Source organism: Grus americana, chromosome 10 (genome assembly GCF_028858705.1).
Source record: "Grus americana isolate bGruAme1 chromosome 10, bGruAme1.mat, whole genome shotgun sequence".
Lineage (NCBI taxonomy): Eukaryota > Metazoa > Chordata > Aves > Gruiformes > Gruidae > Grus > Grus americana.
This window is the reverse complement of record NC_072861.1, coordinates 14,968,687-14,988,988: the sequence shown is the minus strand read 5'-3', so window position 1 is coordinate 14,988,988 and position 20,302 is coordinate 14,968,687. Positions and strand designations below refer to the sequence as shown.

The 20,302-nt window shown below is 41.7% G+C and overlaps 1 protein-coding gene across 10 annotated transcripts in view; it reads left to right on the top strand.

Annotated features, from left to right (window-relative positions):
- ARNT2 (aryl hydrocarbon receptor nuclear translocator 2) overlaps positions 1-20,302 on the top strand; it is a 105,573-nt gene that overhangs the window by 43,053 nt on the left and 42,218 nt on the right. For all 10 annotated transcript variants that reach the window (XM_054836735.1, XM_054836733.1, XM_054836737.1 and 7 more), the window contains 2 exons: positions 17,832-17,934; positions 19,929-19,994. In XM_054836735.1, the coding sequence (XP_054692710.1) occupies positions 17,832-17,934; positions 19,929-19,994 (169 nt within the window). The remainder of the gene's footprint in view (positions 1-17,831; positions 17,935-19,928; positions 19,995-20,302) is intronic.

Here is a 20,302-nt window from a genome sequence, read left to right as displayed (position 1 = left end):
CAGTCAAACCACCTTCACGTAGCTCTCTATTCAAACTTCTGGCTTGGGTAGGTTTGGAATCTGGATTGTTTTCAGGCTTGGTCTGGAAATCTAGATTGTTTTCCTTTCGTCCTCAGTGAACTTATGACTTCTTTACAAATATGTGTTTCTTTAGAGCAGTGTTTATTTTGAAGGCAAAAATCATACTTTAGACTGTTCCATTTTCATAAAAGTTCCTTGTGGTTTGCTAACGGGAATCCTGGGGAAAAAATCCAGTGTTTGGCAGCTGAAAATCTAGTGGATTTTAAATGGGAGGCTTGCTCCTGTAGCAGTGGTGTAAGTTAGCTGTAAGTTGACTAGCTGTTATTTTGCACAGTAAACCATATTCATATCTTCAGTATAACTCGGGCTTTTACAGTTATTCATGCTAAGATTGCCAATAGGAAGCTACTTTTGTCTTTAATAGGGTACATATATGTTAGAGCTATGAGAATTAGCTAAATCCTGTTTTAACTCAAACTTGGAAAGGAAGAAACCCAACTTCTCTTTTGATGCTTCCATGCGGTGTGTTTATAGCTAAAGGAAAAAAGCTAGGGGGAAAATATTTATAACAAAATCGTGATCCATGCTAAAGTCACATAATTTCTCCTTGCTTGAGTAATTCAGAATTCTGACCTGGTTTACCGGAACTTTTGTTGTGTTTCAAAACTCGAAGGACTGTGATACAGTTTCGAGTGAACCTGCTTCCATGTCAAAACAGTGCCAAATTCATGATTTCCTGTGGTTTGAATGTGATGTGGTTTTGGCAGAACTTTTGTGTATTCAAATTGGAAACTCAAAGCAAAATTCTGTGTTGAAAATCCAGATGGATCGAAACCAACTGAACAGTTAGGGGAACCTGTGCAGAGCAAAACAGCCGAGTTTCATACCACAAGACTTGCAAAAGAGCACAACCTCTGCTTTTATTATGTAGCATGTAATACATTTTAACATATGTACCATCTTCCTCCAAGACGCAATTACTCCTCAGTGAACAATCATGTTTCCACTTCCAAAAGCGCTCAGTTATGCAACTTAACCTGCTCAAACTAGAGCAGGACAAGACAAACACAGAGCACTTCTGAACACCCAGCTCTGTATTTTTTTCCAGTTTTAACTATGTTCTTTTCTTTTACACTGAATTCCTCTGTAGCCAGTGGAAAGAGAAGTTCAAATAATAGTATTTAGAGGGCTAAATCTTTTCCCTGCCTGGATCTTTTGGAGTTGTCAGATTGACACAGGAGGCTCATAAATCTGCTGTACATGGACAGCTGGACGTTTTCCCGGTGTGAGGAAAGCATCAGTCTGTTTAGAGCCAGGGGAGCCTGCTTAGCTACACTCCTGAAGGTGCAGAGGCTTGGATGTAGGGAGGTGCTTTTTAAGGGACTGGAGAGTGTGTGTAGTTAAAACTGTTCCAAGCAAGTGCGAGGAAGAACAGTGCATAATTGGCCCTACCTATACGGGGCACATTGTGTGAATTTTCCTTTACAAAGTTATTGTGGTTCCATGTGCAATATTTTTTGGCTAGCTGAACATCTCACGAGTCATAAACATGATCATCAGTCTGCTTCTGAATCAAGCATAGGCATAGAGTTGTATGTACATCATCTCTCGTAAGATCATCATAGAACAGATTTTCAAGGTGTCTGCTGCATTTTTCTAGCTTTTTAATAAAATTAGTGTAGCCAGTTTTTTGGATAGTTTTGTTTTAAAGATGCGACTGATGAAATGCATTTAGTAGTATATGAGTAGCTTTGTCAGCCTGAGGAGCATATAGATAAACAGAAAGCTCTAGATTTGTTATGTTAAACTTGCATTTCCTTGACCCTGTAAGGTACCATTAAATGAGAAGCAGTCTTCTGTAAGGACTGGCAGTCCAGCATCAATTTGCTTGGAAACAGCATGCAGCAGGCCTTCAGCAGCGTCACTCTCATTCCTCTGAGATACCTTTCTGGGAGCAGCGTGATTCTAGAGTCCGTTCAACCAGTTACGCTTTCCTTCCTGTAACACAAGCCATATGAAGAGTAACTGCTTTGTAACAGGTAGGAATAAAATGAAATAGTGCAGTGAAGAGAAATAATAGGTGCCTTAGTGACATTTTAAAAGAAGTCAAGTAGGCAAATGCACTTGATTTAAGTCAGTGTCTATCAAACCATTTGGGCAGCCCCCAGGTCTCTCTTGGCTTTCCAAAGTTAATGTTTCATGCAGAACAAAGGGCAATGCAGAGCTTGAAAGAGATGCAAACCACAAACGAGCCAGCTGCGTTTGACGTTTTTCCTGCTCAAAGCAAAGTTCACTGCAGGCAGCAGGAAAATCCTCAACTTTTAGTGACCTCTGGCCATTGAGCACAGGATCTGCGTAGGGAAGAGACTTGCAGGTGAAAGTGTAATGATATGTTATGATTTTCAATTTTGCTCTCTTCCTCATCTTCTCAAGGTCTCAACCCTATAGCCTACTCCTTCAGCCCTTGAACTGGGAAAGAATGACAGCATCTTGACAAAGGAGAAACTTCACTTGCCTTGCATCAGATCAGAGCAGTGTCCTTTGGTTGCATTTGCTGGCCCTGTTACAAGCGCTGATCGTTAGCGCTGCATTGCTGGGGTTTTCCCAGCACCTCTTTGCAATCCTGCTACCCAGAGAAGCTGCTTCAGACCCCGAGAACTTGGGAGGCTGCCACTGCCAAAGGGGTGCAACAGAGAGCAAGTTGGTGGAGAAAGCAGGCTCCCTCTCACATTTCTGCCCCCAGGAGTAAGACTGGGACTGTGGTTGCGTGAGCGTTTCTTTGGCAGTCACGCCAGCTTATGCAATTCTCACCTCATCTCACCCTCTCCTCCTTTGGCATTCATGTGGTACTACAGTGAGTCACATGAAGGGGGCTGACCTGGCCCAAAGCTACAGCTAAGGGGAAAAAACCCTTGGTTTTGGTAGAGACAGCTCTTTGGCCCACCTATCATAGGGTCACTTGAACTCTTGTGCTAACACCAAGGAGAAGTGGGGAGTGAATAGTTAAGGGTAAGGAGAGGACAGGACTTCAGGAGCAGTAAAAGCATGTGCCAGATTGAAGTGGCTCTGTAACGATGGCCTAAACCATGTAGGGTGTTTGGGGAGTTAATTGCTTGCTCTATTTTTAATTCTCAGGATATGGGGAAGGATGGATAGTTTCTATTCCATTTTATATCCTTGGAGATTTTATTCCCTGGAAATGGAACAATTGTCTGCTTGTTTATTGTACATTAATTGCTAACACATTGTAGCAACAGGAAAGCTGAACTGTGGAATATATGTATGGTTTGAAATGCTCTAGAAAAGACAGCAGCTGAGACTTGATGATAGCAACAAATGGTGCTCCCATGCGTCGTGGGCATGATTAATCATAATGGGGCAGATATTCAGAGTCGTAATTTATTTTCCGTCTTTGTTCTTGGAAATCTGCAGACGGGAAAACAAATCACTTCAAATATGGATGAAGATCAGATCTCACAGTAGGATCCGTTAGCAAAGACCTCTTTGCCCCTAGGATGCACTGATGAAACTTGATGGATGTTGGGTTCAGATGCAGGTTCAGGGTTGGAAGTTGTGAAGGGTCGAATAACACACAGCATGGGGGAGTCCTAATGCAAGCAAGAGCCTCTAAATAGCCACACACAACAAATCTCTGATAGCACAGAGGACAGACAGAACTTAGATTAAAGTGCAAAGGAAAACAACTTTTGAAGAATACCTCTGCTACACTTACTCTCCAAAAAATGACTGAGCAAGTACTGTAGTAGACTGCCCTTCTGTTAAAATCTAGTGTTCCAGAACACTTTGCTGGACTGATTTCTACCAATCTAATTCTCCACAAGCAGTTCATGAAAGAGTAGAATGAGGAATACAGGTACCTCTGTATGATTACCTGGCAATACTCCAAGTGATTCCATGATGTGTCTGAGATATGCTTGTCAAGGCTGTGAGGTCCCTGTTCCTGCAGCCGACATCTCCAGTTGTGCAAATGGGAAACACCCAAGTTTATTAAGTTAAATTCTGAGCTCCAAGCAGCACAGCACATAGTAATCCAGCTATAACGTCTTCCTTCAGCCTCACTGTCTATAGCTAAGGTGAGGCAGGGAGCAGCATGTGTAATCCCTTTGTGGCACAAAGCCTCCTCAGGACGTCCGGGATCAGAAGGAGTCCTTGCAAACTGTTTTAGTGAGTAGTTAAGGGGTGCTGAAACTGTGGACTTGTGACTGCAAGAAAATGATGAGAACCAGAACCTCTACAGCTTTCATTTTCAAGTGATTTAAAAATGACTACATCAATTTACTTGCTAGCTGAAAAAAGATTAATTGAGGTTACTTCTGGACAGAACTTGTATGCCAAGTTTAATCTTGGCGTGATATTTTATTGCCATATTTTATAAGCAGAAAAAAGTAGAACTTTATGATGGAAATGGTGACTGACCACAGCAAAAGTGTTGAGCTGATAAGTACTTTTTTAGAAGAAAAGACCATTGTGTGACAATTCACTGTGGTTCATGAATATTATGGAAACATCACTCCATGTTATACAAGCAGAGATTTGGACTGTGGAACCTGTCTCACAGAACCTTCAAAGAACATGTTGTCTTGCAATGATGGTTTCAGCATATGCAGTTTTCTGTCCAACTGCAAAGCTTTCTGTTACCAAGCACAGTGTGTAGACACAGCAACAAAATCCAGATGCTGTAGATAGACTCAAATCGTCTGTTAAAATGAGAAAAATAGTGTTAAACTCAGAAGAGGGCAGTGCCAGAGTGCCAGAGACAGTGGAGAAACAAAATAAAGCTTTACACAGCACTGAACAGATGAGAGGTGCTCAACCAACAGTAAATAACCATGTGAAAGAGAAGATTAGGAATAACTTCTTTCTACAACAGATACTCTTCTCGAAAATCAGCGTAGGATTTTTTGTGCTGTGAGCTGTCTTATACTCCCATGTCAATTTTCCAACTCCAATTTCTGTAAGATCTTTCTTAGAAGAAAGGGAATTCTCGTACACGCAGCCAGCCGGTGAATGCAAATGTGGCTCTTATTCATCATCGCTGTTTTGAACTCCGATTTCACTGAATGATTTAGGAGAGGCTCCAACTGATACAGAGAAGAGCTGGATGAGACTCCTATTTGGCTTCATGTGCAAAATTCTCCAAAAGAAATTGAAAGACTAACTTGAGGCATGACCAGAAATTCAGCCCTGGCAAATCTAATTCTGTTGTGCCTTAAATGTCATCACCAGTAAAAGTAAAACTCATGTCTAATGAAAAAGTAATATATTATCAAAAAAATTAATTAATGGGATGACTTCTGCACTATATTAGGGAGCTTCTCCTCATCCAGTTGAAAATTGGATCGGCCTATTTACTTTAAAAAAAAGGGTAAAAACCTCTATTTTTTAGGTATTGGTGCCAAACATTTTATACCAAAAATGTGTTGTCAGATGCTTTGTCTTCCTTGTGTCTTTTGTAGAAATTAAGATACTTGCCAAAGATGGATGCTTTTCTACCCAGAGCTCTTAACTCTCCTTGAAAAAAAAAAAAAACAAAAACCCTTTTGTTCAGAGAAGTGTGTCCTTGCTGAGACAGTCGACAAAACGAGGAGCTGTAGTAAAGCGTCATTGGGACTCTGTTCTCTAGCCTTTGGTTCTGAAGAGCATGTTTATCAGAGGTTTATGCATTGCAAAGGTACTCTGCGTGTAAAGGGCTGTTTCAACTGACAGCACTTGATTTCTTTTTTTTTTTTTTTTTACTTCAGTCTGTGAACTCTTTTGAGTACATGAACCCTAAAGAACCATCTGTCTCTGAAACGTGCCCAGCCCAGCAGCTTAAGGAAGTCAGAGTACAGAGAATTAAAACCAGATCTCAGTAGTTTAGATTTTAACATCTTAGTACAGGATGACTGACCTAGTAAGACTGTTAGCCTCTGGGCAGGTAAGAACTGAGTTCTGTAAATTTTTGTTTATAGAGAGAGTTAATAGCTACTTGTGCCTTTTATCCCAGGATAAAACCGTGGTTCATCGTCAGCTGTTTGCATTGAATGTCCATGGAAGGTAACAACGACCTGTAGGGTGAAGACAAGCGAGCATCCAGTAAACAACACATGGCAAAGCAGGTGGGATGGGGAGGAGAGAAGGTTTCCATGTACATGATATGAGATGTCCTGAAATCTTTTATTTCTCTGCAGGACTGTCTGAAACTTGACTCTTCATATTTTATGGGATTTTCCACCTCCACACACATGTACCCACACCCCCCCCCACTTTATTCCTTAGGAGGGTGGAGGCTGGAGGGAGCTGTGCCAGGATTGTTGCACCTGCAGTGGAAGGGAACAGAGAGATTTTTGAAAATAGAAGCTTCAAGACTGAGGTTGTCCCCTCTTTTTCAGGACATGAATTCTTGAAACATACTGCCATGTATAGAATATATATGAGTGATTCATGTGAACAGACTATTTCAGGTTTCAATCTGTTTTTACTGTAGAAAAAGCCAATTTTGGCAAGGCATCTTTTCCTATTTTAAGTGTGAAATCTTGGAAAAGATTTGGCTCGTTGCTGACAACTACCAAATCACCATGTGATACCTGTTTTTCAGCAAAGTTATGTGGTCCCACCGGCATTGCGGAGAGAAGAGGATGTTTCAGATGTAAGACTTTCCATACACACCAGCCCGTTGCCGTGCCATTGTTCCAAAGAAAAAATCTGCCCATGTTTTTGTGGACTGTTTGTTCTCATAGCAGGAAAGTCACAGTGCCAACCAGAGATGGCCTTTGAACTTGAGTGGTGCCAAGCGCAGGAATTTGTGAGGTTTTCAGCTTTAGTCTGTTCAGCTGGTGAGGTTTTTGCATGTAGGATGGAGGAAATGAATGTTCTGCTTGCAAGGAAATGAATTGGTGCAGTAGATGCTTAGGAGCAGGAAGCAAGGAAGCTGTGCCTGTATCCCATCTACGTCTTGGCTGTCCCGGTGACGTGTGCTTAGAAGTGATGCCCAAAGCCTCCGAGTCTTCAGCTTCTCTTCTGTCGTCATTTGGTTTGATCGAGCGCAGGTTGCCAACTCTGTGTGACAAAACAACAAAGCTTAGCGGGTGAGCGAGGGCCATCCAATCTGTGAATGTACTGGGCTCCAGAAGGCAGGCAAGGGAGGTTTTAAATATTCTGTGTATGGGACTTAACGTTTCCTTTGCAAGCGGATTGCCGTTTTTCAGTTGAGGTGAACGAAACAAATCCTTCATTCAGTTGTAGCTGTGTGACCAGTGGCTGTGGTCCCATGATCTTACGAGGGTAACGTGGAGGGTGGAATTTGGCTTTTTCTGTTGTTTATGTGAGAAAGAGGACTTCAACGCCTTCAAGGGCCATTCCTGCCCTTTGACCCACTAGACAATACCACAGAAATAAGAAAAACCCAGTCTGCTCTCAAAAAATAGGTACTTTCAAATGATCATATTTTAAACGTATGGTACATTCAATCTCTTTAGCTTATTCCAAGAGAATTTTGTTTTGCTTTGGTCTCTAGGGTTGGTTCTGGGGAAAAAAAAATCCCAAATGTTGGGAGAAGCCAGCTATGTTTAAAACAGTTCATAAAGCAACTCCTACACAAACACAGTGACCCAGTGGTCTCCCTGCTGCTGAGACACTCCGTTTGGGTGGATAGTACTGGAAGGAAAACTAGTGATAATAAGTTGCATTTTTTTAAAATTACTTTGGTAATTATAACGGTGGTTTAAAGAGGTCAGTACACGTTTTGAGCAAAATAAGGAAGCAGCTTTAGCCTAGGACTCTGAGACAGACTTATTACACCTGATTAGCATTAGGGAATGCTTTTAGGGTAGATTTTCAGGTGTTTGGGCATGCATGTGCAAGTGGATTTTGCGGTTGTTATTTCTCTTCAGTCTTCACCATGAGTTTCTTACTTGGAAACTGCTGTGTACTTAGGTCTGTTATCACAGATGTTTGACTGGATCATTTTCACTTGCTGGGTTTCCAGGGCGGTGGGGTTTTTTAATGTTCAATATTTATTCAACCTGCTCTGTTTTGTTAAACATGATGAAATATATGGAGTTAGTGATTATTTTTTTTTTCTCTCCCCTTTTAAAAAATAGTGGTGTTTCATAAATATCTAACCAACTTCTTTGGTTAACACATTGCCAATAAAGCAGTCTGTGCGTGCCTCAGAACCTTTTGGTACTGGCCCCGTTTGCAAAATCTCAGATCTTTCACTGCTTTGATGGGAACTCCTCAGATGCTGGGAGGGTGCAATTATTAGCCTTGACATCTGCCTGTAGCCTAATTTAAATGTTGTGTTATCTCAATGAAGTTAATAACAATGCATTAAAATATTTTATTACTACGTGATGAGTTGTAGGAGCAGACTAGGGAGGCAGAGGGAGGAGTGGTGGCTTGGAGTGACAGCAGTCCACCCCGAGTGTCCGCTTGCTTCAAAAGGGGAATAACAGACTTATCTCATGCCGCTGTCATCTCTCCTTAGCTGAAGCTCTTCTGTTTCTTAATACTGGGACAGCAGAGGCAGGACTTCCACGGTCTTTGTCCCTTCCCTGGCCTCCCACCAGCTTGCTGGGACCACGGTACCCACTTGCTCCTCGCTGGTATCCTGCACAGAGCTGCGTGGAGGGAGATGCCTCCTGTACAGCATCACGGAACCAGAGTGGTAAACACGGCCCGCTGTCGGTGTTCTGTGGTTTGATCTATTGCATTGTCGTGCCTTAGATCTGAACTTACGTTATCAGACATTCTTCTTTGTATTTTCGTAGCATGGAGACTTTTGCACGTAGTTTCTAAGTGATTTGAGTCTTCAAAAAGAGAATTAAAACCTATAATGATGTTTTGCCCCACACACCTTATTTTAATTGAACTAAAGGAGTAGCCTATAAAAACAACCAGACAGCATCCTTGGTCCTTTTGGTCTCCTCCCTCTCTTTCTCTCCCCCCCTCCTCTTGTGTTAAATTTAAATTCTGTGCCCAGCAAAATGTCTCACAAAGTCATCTTGCAGTGATTATTTATTTCCTCCACTGGACTATTCCATGGCGTGTCATTGGCTCATGTGGAACAGACCGTTGCCCAATTTCAGAACCAGATGATATTAGTATTTACTAATAAAGCATTTATCCCAGTTACTTGAGTTTGATAATGAAGTACAAGTCATACAAAATGCCAGGAGCTGAAGCTTTTTTGGCAGAAGTGTTTTTTTAGGTAAAGCTTCCTGCTGAGCATTCGAGTGAAACAAATAGGTTAATTTAAAAGCTACTTACAACCTTTATGTATGGATTTATTATGCAGCTGTGAATGGTAAAAGAATAAATTATATTTTACAGAGTTATTTTGGATAGCTGTCCTGTCATGGGAGTCTCTGCTGATAGTGCTTTGGAGTAACTGTTTCTGGGGTTTTCCATCCTTTTTCTAGGTGTAGAAAGTCTGCTCTGTCTTTTGAGGAGCTGTTTGTATCTTGGATCATTGGCAGGCCTTAGCATAATTTTCTCAAGCTCAGGCTTTCCTTCAAATACATCTAATAGTTATAACAGAAGTGACACCACAACTTCCCAGCTTATGGAACTGTGAACTTTGGTGATACTTGCTTGTTTAGTGACCGAGCCTGAAAGTACCTGCGGAGATCAGCATGTGGCTGTGTCAGGACTTATACAAACCTATAGCAAGATAAAGCTTCTGCTGCCAAAGTTTCATGGAAAATGCAAGGATGAAAAAAGAGAGGATCCTCGTCCTGCTTCACAGATAGGGAACTGGAAATGGAGATAGATGCTGTTGTATTTATGTCTAGGGAGAGCTTACACATCTGTATGGGCTTCTATAAGCTATCCTATTTAGTATGCTGAAGGTTTCCCATACATAAGATAACCATTGTTGAGGGTTCAAAATACATTTAGTCCTTGAAATGTTTTTGGGGTTTTTGTGTTACAACTTAACTTTCAACATATGCTTTGAATTATTTGCTTGAGTTTTTATGTCCAGTTTTTCCAGGTCCATCAGCAGACAGACTTGCATGTGATCTGTAACACTATCCCTTCAGATAGTCCCTTAAAAGTAACTCAATGGCAAGGCTCAAAAGCCCACGCAGTTTCCTTCTTAATTTAATTAAAATGATGCATATTTGCCCAACACTGTGGAGAATTACACGATGCAAACTGGTTAGTCAAACATGAAGGCAGGAACAGCAGAGACCTTTTGGCCTCATGAGCTTTTATAAGAACAAGTTGTATTAAACAAGCAGCTGTGTAATGTGAGGGGTTTCTTATTGAAAAACAAGAGGGGGTGAGAATGCTTTTCAATTCCCCCTTTGTGGGTCAGTGTCTCCAGTTGGTAAGTAGGGGACAGACAGATATTTAAAAATAGCTACATTTCAATTGCATTACTTCTTTTTTATTTTTTTAACTTTGCTTTTGATTGGATCAACTCTTCATTCTATTGTAAGAATGTCATAACTTGACTCTAATGCTTATACAACGCCTTTTGCAATTAGATGATGTAAACCTTAACATATTTAGAGAGGTTCAAATAGTCCCTCTGAGAAGCTAGGCCAGTGAGGAGAATGAGCTTTGATGGTTTATATTTATAAGTGGAATATTATCCATCGTTATGTGATAGGTAGTTCAGGAATTTTTTCATGAGTGCTGAGGGAGAAATGAGCAATAGAGAGCATGTCCTGGTTCTAAGTAGCATCGTGAAAGCGGTGTATTCGATTCAAGTGAAATTTCTTTTCCTTATTAGGGCTAATTCATTTCAGGCTCCACATTTATATATCAAGAGGTTATTACAGGATATAAAGAAAGATAAATCAGCTGCCCAGCCTATAGTCGTATTTTGGAAGCATAATCAAGTTTGTTTATCATTTAAGCTGATTATGCCTTGATAAGCATGTGGTCGTCATGAGAATTTTATGGACTTTCTGCGAATCACTGTGGATTATATTATTGAGAATTTTCATCTACAGCTACAGTGTCTGGAGAACTCGTATTGCTTATATGAGCTTGGACCCTGTTCCTAGCTGCACCTCTGCTGCTGGCTCACCGCAGGCAAGAGAAATCATTCCTTTGGGCTTCAGTGTCCTCATCGTTATCGGTCTATTAGCGATGCTTTGCAATGTATGTACATTGGGGTAGGGATACGGTGCTGCTTTGTGCTGCACGATAAAACACACATGTGGGAGCAGCGAAGCCCCAGCCTGCGAGAGCTGAAGCAGTCTCACAACATTTGGGTGGAAGGCACTGCCAGCTTTGGAGCAAGAGCGACTGTGTTTTATCCCTGCCATCCCACGAGCTTCTTGGTTGATATGTGTGCAGTATAATGACAGCTGGGAAGTCCTGTGTGGTCCCTGATTTTGTTCCAGGCGGCGTGAGGCTGACCAATTTTACAGTTGTACTGTGTTCTCAAGGGGTATTGGTAGACCAGGGTCCCCATGGCTTCATTCTTCTGGAGAGGTTGGCCCAAGGCACAAAATCCTCTGTGGCAGAGGACAGAGGTATGAATGTTGGCTCGCTGTAGAGCCTTGCTGGTCAGGTGCAGTCTCCTGTGGGGAGGTCCTATCCTCTGTGTGTACGGTCAGAGCAGCTGGGAAGCAATGGTGGGAAGCGTGCATGGGGAGACCTTGTTCCCACCTGCGGTGCTACCTCCCTCAAAGTCCTGCTGACCCACTCCTTGAAAGATTTGATAGGATCGTGATTTTAATATCAGCAAAGGTTTACATCGCATCAACCATCTCTACATGATCAGGAACACGTTTCTCCCCGCCCCCACGTCCTGAGCTTCCCCTAAGCCGGGGACTGAAGCTGTGATTATGGTCCCTGAAGACTGTGATACCAGTAAGGGATGACCTGTGCTTCCAGACACCTTCCAGGCAGAACCTCCACAGGGCAGATGGTCTGGGGAACAGACCCGTTTCACAAGCGAATTAAAAATATATGTGCAGTGCTAATGATGCAATTATGATACTTATTTTGCATGAATCTGAAGTATGAAAGAGAAAAGCCTGCTGCCTGTTACGAGCCCATCTGCTCTGCATCACCGCGAGCCCTGGCAGCCGTCCCACGTGGCGGTGCTGTGTCTGATGCCGGGGAAGGCGAGTGTGTAGGAGTGCCAGTGCCTGCACGCTGGGGTTGTTTGTGAATGAGCAGGGGTTTTTGGTGAATGAGTTAAGCATCACGAGTTAGCAAGTTTGTTCTGTAAAAACAACCTCATCAGGCTCTTACTTTCTAGAACTGTGCATTCTTTGTGGCCTCTTGGTGTGTTTTAAAAGCTATCAAGAATTGGTGTCTTTTTTTTGTTGTGGATTTAAAAGACCATTAGTTACTCTGAATATGAAGTAGCAGTGTTAAAATAAACAACAGGTTAGTGGCCGTTGCCTGAGCGAGCTGCGCTCTAACCTCTGATGCGAGCGAGGGGCATGCTGTAAAATCTTCGGTTTTTTATCCCAAGCAGTGACCAGTGTCTTATATCTGTTCAAACTGTTGGGGAGAACGAGTGGTCCAACCAGTAATGCTGTCTTGACGCACATCTTTCGTGTCCCGAGGTACAGTAACAGAGTTGGCTTTTGATGCTACTCTCATGAGCGATAAAGACTTTTCTGTGCTGCCTCCCTACAGATGATAAATAGTTCGTTTGCAGTTTTGCACTTCTGTGTGATGGGCTGGCAGCTAGTAGTTTTAGTTAAAAACACACATCTTTAAGCTAATCTCTGCTACTACTTTCTAAAAACTTAATGTACTAATAGAGAACGTCACCGTAGAAGTCGTCCTTTGTTCTCTGACCCTTCAGTTTTGGGGTCAGCTTATGTTTGGAGCTATGTACAGAAGCATCAGTACCTTGACTATCACTTTGCTTTTATTTTTAATTATTTCCTCTTGTTTTCCTGCATCCCTGTCTTGCTTTTTCCATTTTCATAGTAAGATTAAGAAGCTTTTAGTTTTCATAAGGATTTCTTGGTGCAGTATTCCTGTGTTCTGTTTGTCTTCCCTGAGTAGCCTGTGGAGTATTTTTGGTGAGCACAAAGTTGTCTTTTGTTATCTTGTCCAAACCAAACGTAGTTTATCCTTTACTTTATTTTGCCTGGAAAGAAATATGTAGACAATCCAGTGGCTGAGAGCATTTATGAAATATCTAACTTGTTCTTTTAAGACAAGAAACTATCATCTACAACACGAAGCTTGCTGGGTTGTTAGAGGTGACTGTATTGAGGGCAAGGTGAGACTCCAGATATTAATTCAGACTGTTTCCTTATCGGGTCCAAGATTCTGTGCAAGACAGCAGTCCATCTACTGATGAGTTAGAGGGAAACGGAAAATTGTGTCATGTACTTTGCCAACAGTATTTTTGCGCGCATGAGGCTAAAGCAACTCTTCCGATCTTTGTAAGCCGGTAGTAGCCTTTTGTTGCAAAAGAGGGGCATTTCCATGCTGCAAACTGGATGTGGATACCGTATGATTGCTTTTAAAGACAGACATTTCAACTCGCTCTGAAATTTTTGCAGAAGAATGCCCTCATGTAGCAGCCTGTCTTTCTAATTACAGACTGTAGGATTCTTAGGGAACTGGAAATCCAGCAGAGAGCATTTGTGGTAGAATTAGGTGTTGAAGCTTATGGAGTTTTGAATTCACAAAAAAAACCCCCAAAACCTGAAGAAAGTAACAAAGAACAGACTGTGTTTGATTACCAGGCTATAACCCTTAGCATGCAGTGCTTAAACACGGAGGAACAAATTTTCTAGCAGGCTGGTGCTATTGCATGAAGATGGATTTGAGCCAAACTCCCAGATTTGAAACCCCATGAACTTCAGTAGGTCAGGCCAGTCCTTGGCTTGGGTTCATCTCAAACACTGCAAACACAGGAAAGGTATTTGAACATTCACAGTAGCAATTGGAGGTCCAAAAGGGGAAGGGTCATGCATAAGCTGTCCACTATTTGCTCACACGAGGGGTACTTCAGTGCCTATATGAACATTTGTCCCCTTGATCATTATGAGAATATTTTTAGAGCATCTTTGAAAACACCCTGTAGCATAACACAAAGCGAGTGTTTCTGGCATGTATCCTCAGTACTTGAATCTGTTACTAATCTCCTTACTGGGAAGAGCTTTGTATGGCTTCTCTAAATTTACTTGAATAATTCATCTCTTGAACGTTGTCCTCACCTCTGTGGTCCCCTCTGACAGCCCCGTCCTGTAATGACAGCTGACATCAGGTTCCTGGGTCGCACGGTGGATTCCTGCTCAGAGGACAACTGGTTTATTACACGTTTAAGCAATACTGCCTTCTGAATGGGGACTGTAGTGGGTAGATTTCAACAAATTATCAATTATACCCAGACCAACCGGGGAGATTTATGTGCTGGTTTTAATAAGCATTGTGCTCATTTATTTGCTTTCTCTTTTGCAGCAGAGTAAACTCTGGTTTCCTCTGAGTTGTGCAGCTGCTGTAAATGGTAATGAGACAGCAGTGGCAGTCACAGAAATGCTGTGATTGAGACATGCACCCTGCACTTGCTGTATCTGAGAGTTGTGTCTGGAGCTGGAGAGGGGAAAAGTTTAACACGAAAATGCACTACACGCAATTACCGATTTATGGGGAAGCTCGTAAGGATCCAGCTGGTGGTAGCACTGGGTTGTTAAAACTGTTCTTCTGAAGAAACTAGAAGAAGAAATAAAAAAAAAAAAAAAGCACATGTGCACTGTTCAGTTAGCAGAAGTTGTCAGAGCATCCTAGAATATTTCTTATTAATAGGAACATAATCACCAACTTTTACATCAAATGTACTTTGTGTGTGTTTCTTGTGGAGAAACCTAAGTGAGCATTTATCACCAAGATAGCAGCACCAGTGTAAAAAATGCAGGAGCACATGGAGATACGAATATTTTATGGGTCTGTGACAGAACTATCATCAGAGCGTGCCACCTCTTTGAACCGAGCTGTCTGCACGACACTGAGCTGCGATTTATGCCAGTTTGCTTGGCTGCAGGGTGGGACCCGCCAAGGTCTGTCACACGAGCAGCTGCAGCGAACTGTAGATGATATTAAAGCAGGTAGAAGATGATTTTGCAATCCTGTGCTGGCAGAAGCGGAGCGGTGTGGGTCCATCCCCTTCTCAGAGTCAGGTGTGGAGTGGCGAGGAGTTTTGTTTGAGACACAAGCCCTGGTATTCCGTGTCTTAGGAGATCCCTCTTAGCCCAGGGAGCGCACCATCAGGCTTGTCTGAGCTAAATGGCAAGCTTTGTCCTTAGTCTGTTCAGCTATAATTCTTCCTCTTTTTAATAGAATTTGATCATAAGCTTCTAACAGTATGAGACACAAGCTGCTTGTTTTTTATCAAAACCTGCACTGTGTTGTTAGAGCTCTACAAGGTTAACACACGCACGACGGACTATTGAAACAAGCTGCTGGGAGAGCTTTGTCACAATATCTATGTACCAAGTGATTCTCTGACTCGTATTACCACATACCCCCTGCAGTGATTTTGTAAGTCAGGGCAAAATTTAGACTACTATTTGTTATCTGGTACATATTTCTAAGACATTGCTAAACAAAAAGCTAAATTTAAAAACTGTGACTTTTTTTGTCGGGGGCTCCAGACATGCCAAAGGAACATGTGTCAGCAATTTTAGACGTAGCAGCCATGTAATTGTGAAGTATACTTATTTTTGTGGATGCTCTTGGGTGATTAAAAACTCAGAAATTTCTATTAGCTGTCTGAGTTACATTTACTGTCACTGCTTTTTGATTATTATGTGTATGACAAAGTTATTGTGTCCAAAGAGAAAAAAATGCTTTTAGTGGTTTGATTTGGCTTGCCGGCTTATACGGACAGCCATTGGGTCCTGCACATATATTCTGTCTTTATGTGCTTTGTTACGTAGTGCCTTCATTTGTGAGTCAGTTTGCCTCCTGCCTAATGATATTTTATTTCTCTACATTGTGTGATTAGTTGAGGGGCTGGGGAAACAGTCTGTGGCTTTGCCCAAGAAAATGAGAGCGATGGAGGGAAGGGGAGTGTGTTTGAGGCTTAGATCCATCCTGCATCATAGGGTCAGCATAACTGAGCTGGGAAATGCGGTGGTACGATTTCTTCCCAGCTCACACCTGAATCGTACATCAACATTAATATATAGCCCAGTGCTGTAAATTGAAGCATCTTTAGGAATTGTTCCCAGGCTTGCTAACTTCTTAACCATGAGCGATATACCTTGGAGATATACCAAGTGACATCTAACCTTCTGTTGACAAGGGTGGCTTTCCTCCAGGAGTGGTTATCTTGAGTATACCTTAAAAATAAAATGCTGCTGCATAGTTCCTTCTCTAAAATACTAATCTTTAAACTGGTTTGTAGTGATTTTATTCCCATTCATGGGTAGAGATAAGTATTTTCAGTTAAAGTAATTCTGAAATTAATGTTTGGCAGTAGGATTATTTCAGAACTTAATTTTTGGACAGAGACTTTTAAGGAAATCCGGTGAGGGAGACTTCGAACGTATTCTGCATGGTTTCTTCAATTTAGTACAGACAGAGTATGGTGTCTTATGTTGCTGTAAACTTGGCTAGTTACATCACAGTAAAGGCTTATGTAGTTCCAGTTATTGAAAGATACCCACCGTAAACACGTAGGTTTGCTCATGGCCGTGTGTCATCAGCACTGGTGGCTGTCATTTAATTGTCTGGCAGCTCTTCCACTGCGTTTCTCTTGCCCACTGTCACTTTTGTGGCTGTATCCAGCCCTGAAGCGTCATGGATCTGGGCCAGTGATTCATTTCTAGTCTGTGTTGCTAATGTGCAAGATTTTATAGTCATCTGTTAGCAATTGAGCTGTAGATGCAAAAGTCCATTCTGTTAGTTCTTTGGTGATAAACAGTAGAATTCCAGGTCATACCTGGTACCCTGCCATCGCTGATCCGAACCTATCTGTAGTAATCACTGCCTTCTGTTTTGTCTCAGGAGAATGGAAGGATTAATCTGTTAACTGCTTTGCTACCTTTGTTAATTAAAAAAGACCTCCCTTGACTTACTGTAGGAGTGTCAGCTCAGCGCTCCCTCCGTCCTGTCCCCTCTTGAGATGACGTGGTAGCCGTCACCCCTTTTCAATGCTGCGTCTGTGCGGGGAGATTCTGAGGTTTGTAGTCAGCTTATGCTGATGAGCAGGGTCCAGCCTTGGACCATGCATAGACTCATGTTGCTGTGTGGTGAATCAGATCATCTCACTGATCCGGCTGAAAATGAACTTTAAAAATATGCTGACGTGTCAGGTTTTTAGCAATTCTGAAAGGGCCCCACCACAAGTGCTGCTGTGACACATCCTGTGTCACATCATCAAGGAGAAAAGCTTGGTCTTATTTGTTCCTCACCGTTGCTGCAGCTCTGGATATGTGAGATGGTGTTATGGTGAGAGCATTCTGGATAGACATGAGAGCACAGGGAAAGAGGAGCGGCTGTCAGAGGAATGATGCATGTTGCTTTATCCACAGTTCTGGTAAAGAGTGGAGCAAGCGGATCGAGTCAAAAAGCTATGTTTGCTGTCATTGTCTTCTCTGCCTCAAGACAGTTGACCTTGCCTTGGAAGTTGGTCTTGGGCCAACCGAGAAAAGAGCCGTCGCTGTTGTGACTCAGAGTCAGCTTCGCTGAAATCATTAGTTAAGCCAGCACATAACTGATGGGAGACCAGGATCAAGATTCTTTGTTGGTATTTTTTCCCCTAACTGGGTTAATGGCATTCAGCTTATGAACTTACTGTCATGTTAGTTTGTTGTAAATGGAATTAAATTTATGTACTGAACATCAGTTGCTCTCCCTGGCTTTTCTAGGACGAATCCTGGACTTGAAGACTGGAACAGTAAAGAAAGAGGGTCAGCAGTCCTCGATGAGAATGTGCATGGGATCAAGGCGCTCTTTCATTTGCAGGATGAGGTACGCATTTACCTTGTATTCCTGGGATGGTTCCAGTCCTGTCTCAGATTAGACTTCAGACATTTTGTTGCACTAATTTGACCTTGCTTTAAAAAACCGAAGCTGTAATGACACGTTCCCATTAAGCATTTCTGGAATGCTTGCTTTTGGAACTGGAGTAAAACTGAAATTTGCCTTCCTTAATGATTAATGACAAAACAGCACCTCGTTTGTGCGTTGCAGTTATTTTCATCAGTGTGGGGTGTAGGATGCTTTTCCCAGAGAACTTCATGACAACTTCACCCCTGGAATGTAAGCTATTGTCTTTTCTAGTCAAATTACTCGAATCAATACTTTGGGAAAAAAGCTTTCGCAAGTGTAATGAAAGCCCAATGCTGTGTATTTTTTCAGCAAACCAATAATATTAAAAGAATCTTGAAGACAAACAGGAATTCAGTTGTAAACTTGCCAGCTATGTAGGAATTAACCTTAGCCTGGTATGAATTAACCAAATGTCAGCTGGTTGATTCTAGATAGATGACTAATTGTTAGAGGGTTTTTATTTTGCAATTTTCCAACTTCTCCTGCATGGCTTAGACTTCTTTAAAGAGATCTGCCTGCCCAGTGCTTCTGACGAGGACTTGTGGGCACTTCTGTTGTTGTAGTACTAATGGGATAAAACGCCCATTGCTATTGCAATAAATTTCTCTCTGTGTGGTTAGGGGGGGAAAGTACATAATTGCCTCTGCAGCCTATATCCAACATACGCGTTGAAAACAGATGATGCACAATTTGTTATGGAATGAAACACACAAAGCAAAATAGTTGTCACATTAAAACAGGTCCCTGTGCTTTGGTTATGTGGTGGAACTCTTCCAGTCATGTGAGGAAGCTGAATGTATTGCTCTTGGGCACCTTTGTAAGGGGTTTATATACTTCATACCTGCATGATCAGACTTCAGAGCTGTAGCTCCTTTTTCCCCCTTAACTGAGAGGAAAGAAATACAGCCTTGGAACACTGTTTTCTCTTCCTCCAAGCTGCACGTACTGGTCATGTGAGGAAGACTTTTTTTGTGCAGAGAAAGCCAGGTCTAATGTCCTGTTTACAGTTGTTCCCAGCTTTTAAAACATTTCAGATTGCAGTTGTTTCCTAGCACCCTGATTCTGTAAACTCCAGTGCAAGAGAGTAATTTTATACATGCCAGTAGCCCCATTGTTTTATAATTCTGAATCTTATTTTAATTATTCATTCCTTCTCCTTGGCAGTGACCGGTATTAAAAAAAGGGGAAAAAAAGAATAATAATAATTAAAAAAAACCTTGTGGGAAGAATGAGCCTCAAATAATGTGAACTTTCCTTGTGATTATTTTGTTCATTGTTATTGTTCTTTTTTCCATTGAAAATGAACTGGTTTTACCCTTCAAACTATTTACTTAGCTTCAAATGGATTGTTAAAACTATACAGTTAGGCATAGTTAGAAACATCACAAAATATACACAAACGAGTGTTAAATAAAGTTACTTTACAGTGTAAATAGTCTGTTCTTGCAAATATTGGATTAGTATCTACTAACATTGTAGCTGGTGTATGGCAGTCGAAATGTTCTGTCCAGGGAAGCTACTGGAACACTGAGATTGTTTTGTGTGGAGCTTTGGGGGCCTGACTTACATTCTTCTCTAGTTTTCACCCTTGTTTTGCAGTATTTTGAAGTGTGTCTATTCTTTAGCCACTCTTGGATTATCCATTTCAAATAGTCTTTAGGTTTGGAGGGGTGGGAGGGAATCTTTTTGTAGTCTCTTCTATTTTTTAATAAAATAAAGTATTTGTAGCACACCCATAAAGCTCAGCCCGTGGAAGCAGTAAGTTCTAAGAAAACATGAATCTGTGACTTTCTGTCAGAAATAAATATCCATTATTGTCTACTTACATATACTAATAAAGATCTTAAAATGCATTTTTATCTTGGGTATTTATATTCATTTTTGAGCTCTTTCAAATATTAATTTACTCTTAGGTGTGGAAACGCTCCTCTGGATCATTTACCTCTGAACAGGATAACCACCATGAGAAAAAGATACAGGTACTATTCCTTAATTTACCGCAACACTTACTTGCCATAAGCACTCTCATTTTCCCCTGGGCTAATGCTCCATCAAGGAGTATTGCCTGGACAAACATCTGCATTAGCGCACAGCATAAAATAGCACCGGGTCTCAGGAGAGGAGAACTCGCCACTAAATTCAACTGTGGCGGAGTCACTCGATCTTTTTGCAAGCCTTGTGCAAGTCGCTTCTTCGTCTTAACCAGCTCTATCCCTGAAACAAGCTTCAGTATCTTTCTCCAAGAGGTATTACGGAAAACAAGTAAGGCTTGAACAGCATTGTAATG